Source organism: Astatotilapia calliptera, chromosome 23, assembly GCF_900246225.1.
Source record: "Astatotilapia calliptera chromosome 23, fAstCal1.2, whole genome shotgun sequence".
Classification (NCBI taxonomy): domain Eukaryota; kingdom Metazoa; phylum Chordata; class Actinopteri; order Cichliformes; family Cichlidae; genus Astatotilapia; species Astatotilapia calliptera.
This window is the reverse complement of record NC_039323.1, coordinates 41,379,391-41,395,043: the sequence shown is the minus strand read 5'-3', so window position 1 is coordinate 41,395,043 and position 15,653 is coordinate 41,379,391. Positions and strand designations below refer to the sequence as shown.

Sequence of the window (15,653 nt, the reverse complement as noted above, 5' to 3'; positions counted from 1 at the left end):
CTTCACTGTCCCATGTACTGTAAAGTACGAGAACTTCCAAAACAGTAAGAACAGTGAAGCGATGGGTCTCCAGCATGACGATGACAAGAGTCAAAGTGGAAAGACAATATGTGGAGGGGCTAAAGCTTTGAGGTGCTGAGCAGCAGCCCATAAGACCAAAGGATTTACAGTTTCTGTAGAGACAAGTGGACCAAAACCTGTCTGCATATGTGCAAGAACGTCGTTATTGCAGAGAATGGTTCTGATAACAGGTTTAACTCTTTGCTCCTGCAGCTTTTCCTCCTGACAGCAATAAATGAGGCTGATACTCGAGGCTAAAGCGTGTGCTGTGTGTGCTGTGGCTAATTACAGATTTATTTGTTGCTGCTGCTACAAATGGATCAAAGAATGACTTCATCCGCTCACAATAGCAAGCTCGTCAGAGTCAGGCTGTTGCCTAAAGAAAATGGGATCATGCAGCGTTAACGGGAACAAAAACAACAGTTAAACCCAGCTGTTGAGGTTCTTCTCATAAACGCATACTCTGTTGTGCTACAAGAAGTGTGTTATTGCATATATAGAGGCGCCTTCCGTACCTTTGCTTTGAAAAACAAAAACAACCCGTCGTTTACACGCTGAGCGGCGAAAACACGTCGCGCACTGAAGGACAACAGGCCTCCTCACGGCCCTGACACAACAGATCCCTCATCAGCGGAATCCGCCGTCCAGAACCAGGCGCAACCCCGCCGCCTGCTCGTAACCCAACAAGGGAAGCAGCACCTCTTAAAACGTTTGCTTCTTACGGCTCCCGTTTATAAATCATGGTCCAACCTCGTTCTGTCTGCTGCTCGGCGAGGTTTCCGATTTAAAAGATCGACTTTGCCCGGACCGCTTCAAATCCCATCTCCTCGTTTCCTCGCATCCCTGCTCTTCATCCTTAGTTGGTACATACGCCAACTACGCTGCGTGATCGAAAACAAACAGTACTCCGAACATGGAGCTGTGCTCCTGCTCAGGAACTTTTGTTTGTAACCAAACCAGTTCTTCCTGTGGGGAACCATGCAGCCCGTTCAGCGTCGAAATCACTGATTTGACTGACACCTCCCACCTCCATCCCCTCCTTACGCCAAACGTGCCAAACATGAGGGTCGGGGACCTTCAGGGGTCGCTTAGAAGTATTTCAATTACAGGAGGAGAATTACTGTGTTAATCACAGAATTCAGTATGCTGTTTATATTTTTTTAAATGAAAAGTTGAGAATGTGAAAAGCATTGATATGAGGGGGGCAAGGTCTGAATTAATAAAGAATAACTGCTTGAAGAAGGAAAATATACTAACAAAGGCTGAAACAAAAGCAAAAACATTCATGCCGTAGCAGCGCTATAGCTCGTAACCATGTAACAGGTAAATGTGTGCCTGAAGAGTAGCGACAGCACCCGGTCAGGATGACACTGTCACATTTCAAAAGCTATTTTTTTAAAAGAAAAAAAAAAAAAGCATAAAGATGTCTTTTGCTAAGCTATGTTGCTGTATAGCTACAGCAGGGCTGTCAAACTCAAATACACAGTGGGCCAAAATTCAAAACTGGATCAAAGTCGCGGGCTAACATTAATATTCATTGAAAAAAAACTTCCTCTAAATATAACAAGGAATCTTTTCTTATGGACTCAAACAAGTTTTGCTGAAAAACTGAGTATGGAACAAGCAAAGCTTAATAAATGTATATATAACTTAATATTGCACACATGCAAAATCAAAGTTCCAATTAAATAACACATCAGTGGAATTCATTTCTTAAATAAAAACTGTATTTGCAGCCTTCTGAATTAAATTGTATCATTTTATCATTTGTCAAATTTTCATCATATTCTCCCACCTGCTCCTTTTTTTATTCTTTTAGCCATTTTGGGATTGGTAGCATGGCAGTATTTGCATGGTTGCTATGACTATAGTCAACAGAGGAGAGGGAGCTAATAAGTCCTGTCGTGACTGACAGGCCAAAACACCAACAGAGCATTCTAGGAATTGTAGTATTAGCAGTACATGACCTGTATAATAATGGCAGGCCAGCTCTAATAGCAATTTTGTATGGCTTCGTGGGCCAAATGTAATTAGGCTGCGGGCCAAATTTGGCCCGCGGGCCAGAGTTTGACACCTATGAGCTACAGCTAACTGCCACATCTAGCATAGCAACATATACAACACTGAAAGTGAAGTTGCTGAGGTTAATATTTTTCCTTCTTCCAGTTACTACTCAAGCTGTGCATTGTTGGCTTTGGGACCTCAGCTACATGTTTCTCCCAAGCTGGAAAGCACCACAGTAAAGTGCTTCCATTCACGACCAGTTTACACGTATCACCTAGTAAGGACATTTGTGTTTGATCGATTTGTTGTAACAGTGGTTCTTATTAAGAATTATAACAATAAATCAATAAATGCAATAAACTGATAAATCTGAAAGCCTTTTTTTGTTTTTGTGGGTTTTTTTTATTTTTGTCCACCTTTAAATAGTGTGACATTTGTAAAGAAATATGTGGGTTGTGCCCATGAAAAACCTTAAAAATCTTCTCTGCCAATGCCAAACACCTTTCTGCTTTTATCTTCTATTAACTCCTGTCTGCAGTCCTGACCTGAACCCCACTGAATACTTGCAGGATCAGCTTAGGCCACAGGTGTCGAACTCCAGATGCATTACTAATGGTTTTCATCACACTTATTTGTGTTCAAAGTCTCCTTTCTCATAAGTTTGATTCTAATTTCTCGCTTGATGCTGTAAAATTGGGTTGCAGCGCTTTAACTGCAGCTGCAGCAGTCACGCAGAAACTTGAATGCAGTGTCGTATTGTAAAAATGCAAGTCGAGCAGGTACGTTATATAACTTTAAGTATTAAAGATAAATATATAAAAGATTTTAAAAAAAAATACAAAATTGAAAAAAGAAAAGGAAAGAAAAAAAGATGCAGAGCGATTTTTAAAAATAAAAAAAATTTAATTTTGGTGTTCTAAACCAATTCCAAATCTTCAAGGATATAATGCCTTTTAACCTGATTAGGGGGAAAAAATCTTTGACTAAAGTCATTCTAATAAATTTGGAGATTTTTCAGTCACTAAAGTCAATATATTGAATGCTGAGTTTGCTCAAACTAGGGACAGTGCAGCAGATCTTCTCTAACCGTTTTAGAGGAACTGGCATTGCTTTTATCACCGTGTATATTTTAGGATCTGTTCTTCACACAGTAACACATCACAAATATGATTCATGAAATGTGATATTTCCCAAAAACCTTTGGAAAACTCCCTTTTCATTCAAATTTTCTATTAATAATAACACATCTATAGTCCATACTGGTCTGTTATGTGAACTTCTGTTTATGAATCTCAGTAGAGAAGAGCCTGTTGATCAAACTGACTGCTTGTTATTAAGAAAAGATTTAAACAGTTTTAGCTTTAAAGCAACATTCATGACACCAAAATCAATCACATTTCCCTCTTTATAAATGTGTGTGTCTGTACATACATGTATATATATTATTTTTAACGAGGTCCAAGTTGTGTGCGTGGGAGTTCGAAGCAGCCACTCCACCTAATGTCACTACTGTGCAGGATCCAAAAGCACAACGTGACAGCTCCTAAAGGGAAACAAGTCCAATTTAAAATCTTGAATAAAATTTACCCGACAAATAGACTCCTTGGTGATAGATTCAAAATAGAAACTGGTAATTGTGTATTTTGTGAAACAGAAGAGGAGGATTTGGACCATCTATTCTTTTTGTGCAATTTTATACAAATAATTTGGTTGGATTTTCATACCTGGCTTTATTCCAGTGGGATTCAAATTACCCCATTTACCTTAAATATGATATTGTTTGGAGTGTTTTTGAAAGAAAAGAAAGCTAACTAGAAAAATTTGCATTTCCTGCGAAAATGCAGTGTGGATGCTTAAAGCATCCACACAATTATGGTGTTAATGTGTTATTAATCTTGTGCAAGCAATTTATACATAAATGTCGTTTTTTAAGACTAAACCAACACTAGCTTACTGGAAAAACGACTTAAACCTGTTGGTTAAATCTTTGACCTTAGTTAAAAAGAAAAAGGCTGCTTTTTTTGTTTCCTTTGTGGAAGATTTTGATTTAGTGAGTTAATAATCTGTATATTTTCTTTTCCCCATGTATGGAAGTTGCTAATATGTAAGGAATGTTTATTCTCTCAATCTGTAATATATGGTGCATTTTGTTTGTATGTTAATATTACTAAAAAAAAAATAATAAAAAAATAAAAAATAAAAAAATAAATAAAAAACAACAACGTGACAGCCCCACACAAACGGGAAATGTTTCGTTTTCTACAATGGGACGGAGTGCAGCCACAACAGGGAACACAAATACTGACAAATCATCTGACCACAAAGAAACAGAAACAGTTAGTTTTACAGTTATTTTAGATTAATAATACTGAACATTTGTGCTTTGTATTTTAAGCACAACTGCAATTCAGAAACAAAAGAAAAGAAACATAATTTAAAATGAATTATTTAATTATCCTCCCCATGACAAAGCTGCACTTGGTATGGCCCAATCAGCACTTCCTGTGCTGTTATTTTGAGAGCGCTAACCCGGAAGTTTTTGAAGGATCACGTGGTTGCCGTTTCACGTTAGTTAATGTTGACTTTTGCTACAGTCTGAGTGCTAGCGGACGTCACGTATCGGATGTACAGCGTCGTACACATGATTTATGTGTCCGTAAACTGATGTGACAGCTTGTTTGAAGTGGCGGGAAACATGTCTGGATTCAGTAATGAGCTCATAGATTACCTCGAGGGTAGAATAACTTTTGAAGAGTTCGACAGAAGGAGAGACGAGCGGAAAGCCAAGGTAAGTTATGTTGTTAGTTCGGTAACTGTTAGCTGTCTAGCTGAGGCAGTATCACTCCTCAACATCACTTGGACTTGTGCTCCACTTGTGTGACATAAAATTATATACTTCCTTCATTCTGACCTCTCAGTCAGGGCAGGTAGCTGAAGATGTGGAAGACGCTGAGCTCCCGTCGACGTCCGGACTCATCTCAACGAAGATCGGTAATCTCTCTCTGTCAGTGGCTCTGGAAATGTAAATAATGGACCCTTCTTTCAATAGATAGCGACACTGAATCCCATGAGCGAGTGTGTTGTAATTGTCATGGTTTTAAGAATATAACAAAGTTTTAAAAATAACTGGAACAACAAAACTGGATGAACATATTCACCAAATGTAAATTCCAACCTGCCATCATCTTTCCTCTAATGGAAAAACTAATAGATTTCAGTTCTGGACTATTTAGCCTTTATCATGCTTCTTGAACAGGTCAGAATTTCTCTTAATGGAACTCTTGTGATTTTCCTACTTTGACAAGTTAAAATGTCTGAAACTGCCTTTTATTTGATATCAACATCAATAAAAATGACAGATAATAACTACTGTTCTTAAGGGTCCACAAAGTACTGAGTGTTGCTCATAAAGCTATTGTTTTGGTCAGAGACTGCTTATAAAAACTGGGTCAGCTTACTTTGATTCCCATCCTGGATTGCATGCAAAGTATGGTAATGTTACTCAAGCCAGCTTTCCTGTCTTCTCAGAGGATGGAGTTAGCCCAGGAGTCCAGCTGGCCTTTGCCTCCATGCTGGGAGAAACTGCTGAACCACAGTCTTCAGAGGAGGAGGAGGAGGAGGAAGAGCAGGACAGCATGAGCTATGTTGATGATGCACATGATAAGGATTACATTGCAGACAAAGAAGAGTTGCAGGCAGAGGAGATGGGGAAGAGGCCAAGACAAGTGGGGAGACAACAGGGAAAGAAGAGTGAAGCTAAAGAAATGGCAGAAGATGTGACTGTAGGAGATGTGTTTGCACTGGAGATGGAGCTGAATCGAGAAAACAAGAAGATGATGAAGGTGAGACGGGCGAACGGTCATGCCTAGGTGAGTTTTTGCAGTTCTTAGTTAATATATAACTATGTGAACAGGGGCGTCGTCATGGCAGCAAGCTGCCCCGGGCTCTGAGAGGCTTGATGGGAGAAGCCAACATTCGCTATGCAAGAGGAGAGAAAGAGGACGCCATCCTGATGTGTATGGAGATCATAAGACAGGGTACGAAGTGGGTTTGCGTGACCTTACAGGCATATATTCACTCGCTGTTTGTGTCGACACTAACTTTGGTTTGTCTGTGTGCCAGTTAGTGTTCACACACTATGAAAAGTTAAAAACAAAATCTCTTCTCCCTTTGTCCCTCAGCTCCTCTGGCATATGAGCCTTTCTCCACGTTGGCTATGATCTATGAGGATGAAGAGGACATGAGCAAAGCGCTGCAGTTTGGCCTGATCGCCGCCCACCTCAACCCCTCGGACTGCGAGGAGTGGATCAGACTGGCTGAAATGTCTCTGGAGCAGGACAACATCCAGCAAGCCATCATCTGCTACAGCAAAGGTCAGTCTGACACGGACCGGCACGCATCACTTCCCACTGGAACTTCACATCTGTTTATTGTCTGTTGGTGGGCCTGTTGAACAACACAGTCCCTACCTGTTGTGTTAAAGTGGATGTTCATTACTGCAGGGCCAGTACTTCAATCCCATGGTCCTATAGCTATATTTATGCTGCAGTAATAAGCCCTGTAATTTCCTCAGTCTGTAGTTGGGGTGATTGCTGCAGCATATTTAAAACTCTCAGACTGGATTTACTTAGTGGGATAAACTGGCTTAAGGCTGCAGTTGGAAGAGCCATGCAAAGTAACAAATCACCCGAGGGGCTGAGAAATGAACTAATAAAAGTAACGCACATCAAGTGTGTTTGTCTCTACAGTTTCTGATCAAACAGCACAAGAACAATGGATTTTCTGATGTAAGAGCAAAGTCAGAAGGTGTCAGGGATTGTGTGGGGTCTTAAATATGGGACAGGTGTTCCTCTGGATGAGTCCTGCGTACCACTTGAGCTGTCGAATCTATCCAGAGACGAGCTGTTTTAGTGCAGACAAGTCCAACGTGTAAATCTGAAACGTGTCTGTGAACTTTGTACAACAGAAAACAGTCAAGTCCTGACAAATCTGCGGTTTAAAAATGACTGCTACTGCGCCTTCTATCGTTGGTGCTTCTCATACCGTTGAATTGTGGAATATGAGCCACCACTGCAAAACAAACAGGGACCAGGGAAACGCTGGTTATCATTTATATACTTCTCTAGGTTCAAGCCTTGCTCCATTTCCACAGCTATCAAGTACGATCCTACCAATGTGCGCTATCTGTGGGAGCGCTGCAGCCTGCAGATGCGCCTGGGAGAGCACAAACAGTGCATGGACGGCTACCGCAGGATCCTGTCACTTCTGCCGCTGGAGGATGGAGAGCACTTCATACAGCTCTCCAAAGACATGGCCAAGTAAGGGACACACACTGACATGCTATGGTATGTGTTTTTATATACACATAAACTATGTTCTCGTTTTCCCCCCTAAAATACCGTCACCTCAAACCATCTGATCTTGGATTATCACCTTGACAGTTCAGTTATCGGTATTTGCTTGTGTGGGTCGTGTTTAGGAGTTACTATGAAAGCAGTGACCTGCCCTCAGCTCTGAGTGTGATTGAGGAAGCTTTGGCACGACACCCCGACCTGGTCAGTGATGACTTTATCAACATGGCCGCTGAGCTTTATATCACCAACCGGCAGTACAACAAGGCCCTGCAGGTGGGTCTCTGTGGAAAAACCTTTATTGCCGTTTAGACTGAGAACAAATGTTTAAATGGATAAACATTCCACGTGTTTGCTCTCCTAGGTCTTGGTGCAGTTTGTAGGCATCGTTTTGGTCAGAAGTGAATCCACTTCAGATGTTATTCCACCAACACAAGAAGAGAAGATTAAAGAGGAGAGCACCGAAGACCAGGAGAAGCAACCTGCAGACGGGACACAGTTACAGAAGGAAGAACAAGCTGCAGCAGAGGAGAGCGGTAAGTTGCAACGACATGAGGCGCTACACATTTACATCCTTACAAGAGGATTCAAACTCATCGTGGCTGTTCTTCATCAAATGAAGAACTCTCATAGCCTTCATGACGTCACATAGGAAGTGCAGAAAGATGAGGACACAAAGTGAGCGTTCGTTGTGGCTTCTTTAGTGGTGCCTCTGTGACTACGTTTGCATAAACAGGGTGTGTTTAGATGTTGTTGTTTTTCAAAATGTTTTCCACACTTGAGCACTCAGTGATCTCAAAAGACACTTCAACAGATGCATGCAGCGATCGCTTTATATCAGCAAAATCACCTGTAACTCGTGATTGTGTGTTTAACACTTGCAACATACTCGATAACATTTCTTATATTCAGAATTATTTAATGAGGGGTGGAATCACATTTTCTGTCTTTCCTCAGTGTTTCATGTCCACGCACAGAAAATCCAGACATTAAAACATTTCTTTACTCAAACTTTTCATTCCACATATTAAACAAACGTATGCTTTCATTTTATCTTTGATTAAGAATAAAGGTGATTTACTGTTAACACAAATAGATAAACTCTGTTTAGCACCATCTATCATTTTAACATAAGGCTGGATGCTACCTTTGGCAGCAATCCTGCTGAGACACGTTGGCATGGCTTCAAATAGGATATTCAGTCTCAAAACCCTCTAAGTAGAGTGGGCCAAACATCCTCCAATGACGTGAAAGAATCATTGCCTGAGTCTTTGGGGAACTCTTTTTACCGATTGGTCGTTGTGTGCTGTTTCCAGGTGAAATTGTGGATGTACAGGTACCAGACAGCGTCCCAGTGGACCTGAGGACCAAGTTAATTGTGTGCTTCATACACCTACATGTCTACGCACCCACCGAGGTAAAACAGGACTCAAAAACATACAGAGCTCAGATTATTAATGAAGTCTTTATTAAAAGATCATTTCATTTTAGAATCTTCTTGCTTTTAGGGCTTGGTTTCAACACTGATGGAGCAGAGTCCAGAAGAGATCGGCGACTTGTACCTGGATGTCGGTGAAGCGTATCTGGAAGAGGGCAAGTACATGTCTGCTCTGCCTCTGCTGACTGCCCTCGTCGTATCTGAAAAGTACAACCTGGCTGTTGTTTGGTTGCGGCATGCAGGTAGGTCCAGCAAAAAGGGAATGATGTTAAAGGAAGAGGTGCGTCTGCAAACTTAGACTAAAAAGACATTTCACCTTCCATCCCGAATATTCTTCATGTGTGAAACTCTGTAACAACAGAGAAGCCAAGACCTTAAACGAGGTCTCACTTCAGGTCTGGCTTGGAAAAAGAAAACCACTGTTATGTGTCTTTGTCACTTTCCTTTGTCATCTGCAGAGTGTCTGAAGGCTTTGGGCCACATGGAGGCAGCAGCAGAAAGCTACACCAAGGTGGTGGAGATGGCTCCGCAGCACCTAGAGGCCCGGCTCTCCCTTGCCACACTGCAGCAACAGTTGGGCCGCATGGATTGTGCCCTTAAGGCGCTGGAGTCCATGTATGATAGCAACATACTAGCACACGATTCTTCAGCCGCACAAAAGGCAGGGGATCTTTGTTTTTGCTTTTTGCATTATCACGTTAGGTTGCATTATCTTACATTTACAATGTTCCTGAAATGTCATGGAGGGTTCTTAGAGGTCTTTTTCATGGACATTTTCTGGTAACACCAAAGGGGGAAAAGGAGTGCAAACCTCTGTCCTGTCAGGAGGCACTGACAGTCACACCTTATAAAGGGGCATCCCCACTGAAGCTGTAATCAGCAACCCAGTGACCAGAGACCACGGAAAGTGAATGTATTTGGGAACTTCAAGCAACAATGGGTGAGATAGTGTAGTGATGTGAAGTGGGTGGGTGCCACTTTTGGCTTCTCTCAGCTTAGACGTGAGCCATTGAAGTGATTAGGTGTGGAGAGCACAATAGTGAGTTGGATTTGGAGCCCGGCGAGTCTGGTAGTTAGTTTCCAACTGTTAGTGGTAATATGATGCAGAGTGAGCAAACGACTTCCTGCCCACATCCCCCTCATTGCTTCATTGTTTAATGCACGACTCCTCAGAGCTTACAGTGTAATCATGCGTGTTTGACCCACAGCCGTTTACCTGCTTTCATAGTTTACTTGGATTCTGGTTAAACACAAGATTTCTGTGCTTTCCAGACCTGAGCTGAGATTAGAGTCAAGAACACGTAGTCTGGTTACCAGCTGGAAAAAGGAAAACCATCACCTGCAGCATTTGGGGATGCTATGCTGTTTGGTCAGTGCTCTGTGTTTGGTAACTGGTTTTGTATATCTCTGTGTTTGTAGGAGTTAAAGCTTTTGCTCCATCGCTCTACGCTCCTGAAGACACAGGGGAAAATGCAGGACTACCTGGACACTGTGATCACTATGATCTCGATGCTCCTCAAGGTAACACACTTTACGGTTGCTTTTTATCCGTCAGCCGCTCATGATGGGGGGTCGTCGTCACCCTGCTGGACGGGCAGCATGAATAAGTTTGTGAATGTGAGAACTCTAAAACGAAGCTACATTGGAGTTTCAGATTGATGGAATAGGAGTCTGAGAGATGGCCACCACAAATATTCTGTTTTTATTCATACTGCGGCTATAAAGAGTGCTTTTTCCTCTCTGATAGAGTCAAAGGAGTTGGTACAACTGTTCCACATATAGAATACACTACGTTTGACCTCAGCTCTGCAGTCTAGCCAAGTGTCAGTGAAATCAAAGAGGGAATGATCTTAGACGTTTTGAAAAAATGCAGAACTACTTGGATGCTTTGAATTTGGGAGGAACGTTCGGCTGCTTCGGCTGGATCAGAGCTAATCTGCCTGACACGTAAATGATGTTAACTAGTTCGCATTAGCAGCTGGGTTATTGCATTAATATTTCATAATTCAGTAAACAGGGCGGCACGGTGGTTAGCACTGCTGCTGCACAGCAAGAAGGGCCTGAGTTCATTCCACCATTTGTGGGTTCAGTCCAAACACATGCAGTTTGTGGGGACAGGTTCATTGATTATTCTAAATTGCCCACAGGTGTGAATGTGAGTGCGAACGATTGCCCTGCGACAGACTGGCGACCTGTCCAGGATGTGCCCCGCCTCTCGCCCTGTGACAGCTGGGATAGGATCAATAAGTAAATATATACTATACCAACAATATTAATGCACTTACCAGGAGAACTGTGACTGCTCTCAGTCTGTCAGTGATATTGACACAAGTACAAATGGCTAATGGTGTAAACACAACTTTAGTGTAAGTTCAGTTTGTTGTTCTTGATATGTAATTGTTTGGTTTTTGACTGTTGGTTCAATTCTTAACAAACATTTTTATCATTCAAGTTATTTTGTACCCGACAGGGAAAAAGGACAAACACCTCAAAGTTGATAAGACGGGCTTTTTACTGTAGTTTGTTTACTGAGAGTTCTCCTCAACAATGAGGTTACTGTGAGAGAAGGTGAATCTGAACAAATAAATGCTCCATTTTTTGTTTTTGTTGCGCACATTTCATTGCGTCCTGGGAGTCATTCAAAGGTGCATAACGCATGCATGTTTATAGGTGGCCATGCAGCGAGCTAAGGTGTGTGTGAGCTCTGTAAACGTGTCAGGTGAGAATCACCTGAGGCTCGTGAAGGTCGAAGACATGCTACCAGAGATTGCTGACCATGAAACGGCCTATCTGGACAACACTGGTATGTTATCTTTGTCTGCATCGTACTTGGCTACAAGGTCGAGCCCGTAGTTGGTCTGGTCACTGGATTTCACTTTGTCACTGTCATCAGGTAAAACCAACGTCCTGTCCAAAGAGGACTGGTGGCAGCTGCTGCTGAGCTGTGTGCTGACGCTGTGTGAGGTGCAGCGCTTCCAGGAGGCGGAGATGCTTGTGGATTCGGCCATGGAGTTCTACTCGTTCTATGACAACAAGCCCAGGAGGAAAGAACTGGAGTTCATTGGCCTGTCTGCCACAATCCTGGACCACAACTATTACAAGGCCTACAACTACATCAGGTAGTTAATATGGGCGTGGCCTGGCATAAAGAGCATGCCGCAATTATAATAAATATAACATTTCTCTGTTTTTCCTCTCAACAGACTGATGCTGTTGGAAAATGTGGCTCTGCCTCAGCTTTGGAATATTTTTAACCAGGTCTGCTTGTGTGTCAGCAGAATAGAAGATCACTAAAGGAGAAACTGGCCCAACTATTTTACTAAACTCTTTTCTTTCTAGGAATTAAAGCGGCACATTTGTGAGGACAAACTTTTAAATATATTTAAAAGTATTTGTTTGTATTCAGGAAATGCGTCACTACACTTCTTAATGAGAAGCAGGAAAGTTTGTCCTCATGAAATGTGCCTGCTTTCTTCTGAAACGACCACTTATCTTGATTTTTACCGTCTTTGCACAGTTGATTTATTTATTAACCAGAGAGCCTCTGATGCATTGTCATAGTCTGTATGAAGATTTACTGCTAATACTAAATATTCAAATGAATCAAAAGCATAGATTTCCTGAATTTGGTGGAAAGATTTTGTAAACAAATGTTTGTTTGTTTTGTTTTTTGTTTAACTCTCTGCAGCTGACAATAACGTCGCAGCACCAGCGCCACCATCGCTTCTGTCTGCGCATGCTGTTTAAACATCCTGACAATCACGCCCTCTGTGTTCTCTGCGGACATAACGCCATGGTGTCAGGGAGCTTCAAACATGCTCTTGGTACTCGCACATGAATCGACTAACTAGAGATGATAAAAACATTTAACATCACTACCGCTGCCACTGATGTGCACCAGCATTTTAAAGGAGCCCTTCCTTTGCTTACGCCACACCTCTCAAACTAATGTCATCACGTTTTGCTTATTAGCTTGTTCTTGATTGCAGATGTCGATGATCACATACCTCCAACACTGCTTTGCATTGAAAGAGAATTATGTGAATTAAAATGTGTTTTATAACAATATCCAAGCAACTGGACACATATTGGTAAAGTAACATTGCTTAAAATGATATAAAACACTAAAAAGGTGCTTTGAGTGCCAAAGAGATTTGATCCCAACATTTAAATAAATAATTAACAGTCTAGCAGTTTTGTCTCCGTTAAATCTCACAAGATATTTTTCTGTTTTTCCTACATAGTCGATTTAAATGACAGTCGGCATAATTTTCGAGTCGTCAGCCATTAGAGTATAATTCAAATGTTACTGAACTAAACTCCCGATGAAAACAGTTTTTCAAAAATACAAAACTTGAAACGCACGCTTCCAAATTATTACGCACACACAGTTTCAAAAGATTTTACAGGTTGTAGAGAATTGAAAATGGTGATTTGTTGAATTTGCAGCATTAGTGGATCAATTTCACTGAAATCAGAAACATCTTAACAGGTCAAGTTACACATTAACACAGGACCCCTTATTTGATAGCAGTTCTACAATTCTTGGAAGTTTTTGGAAAGTTTCTGCTTGAATGTGTTTGCAGGATGTCAGAATAGCCTCCCGGAGCTGCTGTTTGGATGTGAACGGCCTCCCACCCTCATATTTGTTTGCTTGAGGATGTTCCAAAGGTTCCCAATAGGATTGAAGTCAGGGAGGAATGGGGACCACACCATGAGTTTCTCTCCCTTTATGCCGACAGCAGCCAATGATGCAGAGGTGTTCCTTGTAGCATGAGGTGGTGCATTGTGTTGCATGAAGATGGTTGTGTTGCAGAAGGCACAGTTCTTCTCTTTCTACCATGGAAGAAAGTGGTCAGTCAGAAACTCCACATCCTCTGCAGAGGTCATTTTCACTCCTTCAGGGACCCTAAAGGGGCCGACCAGCTCTCTCCCTGTGATTCCAGCTCAAACATGACTCCACCTCCTCGCTGACGATGCAGCCTTGTTGGGACACGGTGGCCGTCCACCTCTGCATCCATCTGGACCATCCAGGGCTGCGCTGCACTCATCAGTGACCAAGACCGTTTGAAAACGAGTCTTCTTGTAGTTCTGGGCCCACTGCAGCGTTTCTGCTTGTGAGCATTGGTTGGAGGTGGTTTATGCACAGCTGCAGGTCTCTGGAGGATCCTACAGCTTGATGTTCGCAGGGCTCCAGAGGCACCAGCAGCTTCAAACATGTGTTTGCTGCTTTGTGATGGCCTTTTAGCAGCTGCTCTCTTAATCTGATGCATTTGTCTGAAACCTTCATCATTGTGCCTTTACCTGCACGGACCCATGTGTGCTCTGACTCACAAATCTCTTAACATGATGGTGATCACGCTGAAATATTTGTGAAATATCTCGTTACGTGTCCAAGGCATTCAACTATTTCACACTTTTCAGCAGCAGAGATCCTTTTTCATTCCTCTGTTTCTTGAAAATGGAGGCCTGCTTAATAATGTGGAACATCCTCCTTTAGTAGTTTTTCCTTTAATTGGGCTCAGCTGGCAAACTAACGATCACAGGGGTCCGAGGTTGATTTCAGTGAAACACAGAGTCCTGAGACACACTCCCATCCATGGTTTTTATCGAAGAACAGCTTATTTAATCTTTATGACACGTAAACACAATTTGCATAATAACTTGGAGCGTGGTGTAAAGGGTTTAGGGATTATGTTCACACTTGGTCCACTTTGCACAGTAGTACATTTTTCAAACACTGGATGTGTTTTCAGGTCAGTATGTTCAGGCCTTCCAGACTCATCCCAGCAATCCACTGCACAGCCTGTTTGTAGGTCTCACCTTCTTCCACATGGCATCTCAGAGGTTTGTGGCTAAACGGCACACGCTGGTGCTGCAGGTACAGAGTTCGTTTATTTCTGTGCACAGTTCAGTCCTATAGTCTGTTCTTTTAAAACCAACGTGTGCTCTCAGGGTTTCTCCTTCCTGTGGCGTTACGTAGAGCTTCGTGGAGAGTGTCAAGAGAGTATGTACAACCTAGGCCGAGCGCTGCACCAAATGGGCCTCACACACTTGGCTATGCATTACTACCAAAAGGCGCTTTTACTACCAGCAAAACAACTGGAGGTGGGTAAAAACACAACTTGCTGCTCAGTGCAAACGTAGCCTTTAGGACAGTGATGGATGTTTGCCTCTTTCTCTCTCCCTTTGTCTTCTTATTTTTTCTGCAGGGCATCCCAGGTGACCAGGTGGATCTGAGGAGGGAGATTGCCTTCAACCTGTCACTCATTTACCAGGCCAGCGGTGCAGTGGAAAAGGCCAGATACCTCCTGAACACACACTGCATTATTTGAAAATGCATACTCGTCTTTACTGGTTCTTTTTCATTAGAAATTTCTACCAACTAAACCCCCATGAAATGGATTCAGGAAGTCTTATTTATTAAAAAGTGTTTGTAAATATTTACCATTTTGTATGGCGTATGTCATTTCTACATTTGTGCGGATTTATCTCTGTAGTTCAGTGTCTGATAACATTTGAGGCATGTACTGATACTGGATCTTTCAGTTGTATTATTTTTGCAAGACCTATAGTGTCTGTCTGCTGTTATACAAATTACCCTAGAAAAGCCCTCGTTTATTTTAATAAAGAAATACAGAACAAAGTATTTGAGGTGACAGTGTTAGCCACTGATCCACCCTGCTGGCTGACAACAGGATAAATCATTACCAAATCTCAGAATCATGTATAAAATGTCAAAATTCAATTTTATTTTATTTACACAGCAAATCACAGCAACAGTCGCCTCAAGGAGCTTT

General features: G+C 42.0%; 2 protein-coding genes across 7 annotated transcripts in view; one reads left to right on the top strand and one right to left on the bottom strand.

Annotated features, from left to right (window-relative positions):
• hecw2b (HECT, C2 and WW domain containing E3 ubiquitin protein ligase 2b) overlaps window positions 1-1,098 on the bottom strand; it is a 72,031-nt gene extending 70,933 nt beyond the window's left edge. For 3 of the 4 annotated variants that reach the window (XM_026160244.1, XM_026160246.1, XM_026160247.1), the window contains exon 1: window positions 811-1,098. The gene's annotated coding sequence lies outside the window, so the exon portion shown is untranslated. Of the gene's footprint in view, window positions 1-575 lie in introns of all 4 variants that reach the window. The other variant, XM_026160245.1, reaches the window with a different exon arrangement.
• Window positions 1,099-4,600: 3,502 nt separating this feature from the next.
• Window positions 4,601-15,300, top strand: gtf3c3 (general transcription factor IIIC, polypeptide 3). Of its 3 annotated transcripts, XM_026159163.1 has the most exons (19): window positions 4,601-4,852; window positions 4,983-5,055; window positions 5,593-5,906; window positions 5,978-6,101; window positions 6,246-6,437; window positions 7,217-7,382; window positions 7,544-7,691; window positions 7,780-7,951; window positions 8,732-8,832; window positions 8,924-9,095; window positions 9,312-9,514; window positions 10,273-10,374; window positions 11,524-11,656; window positions 11,747-11,972; window positions 12,057-12,111; window positions 12,542-12,677; window positions 14,610-14,734; window positions 14,809-14,961; window positions 15,066-15,300. In XM_026159163.1, the coding sequence occupies exons 1-19, from the start codon at window positions 4,760-4,762 to the stop codon at window positions 15,186-15,188; spliced, it is 2,811 nt and encodes a 936-aa protein (XP_026014948.1). In that variant the 5' UTR covers window positions 4,601-4,759; the 3' UTR covers window positions 15,189-15,300. The 3 variants fall into 3 exon arrangements, with proteins under 3 accessions (XP_026014948.1, XP_026014949.1, XP_026014950.1); XM_026159164.1 differs by lacking the exon at window positions 15,066-15,300 and having other exon boundaries at window positions 14,837-14,944; XM_026159165.1 differs by lacking the exons at window positions 12,057-12,111; window positions 14,610-14,734; window positions 14,809-14,961; window positions 15,066-15,300 and having other exon boundaries at window positions 12,542-12,602.
• Window positions 15,301-15,653: the final 353 nt, after the last annotated feature.

Excerpts from the sequence above, each read along its gene's own strand:
- gtf3c3 (XM_026159163.1), top strand. The coding sequence starts at position 4,760 with ATGTCTGGATTCAGTAATGAGCTCATAGATTACCTCGAGGGTAGAATA. Across the intron at positions 6,438-7,216 it reads CATCATCTGCTACAGCAAAG|CTATCAAGTACGATCCTACC; the intron begins GTCAGTCTGACA and ends CCATTTCCACAG. Across the intron at positions 9,515-10,272 it reads ATTCTTCAGCCGCACAAAAG|GAGTTAAAGCTTTTGCTCCA; the intron begins GCAGGGGATCTT and ends CTGTGTTTGTAG.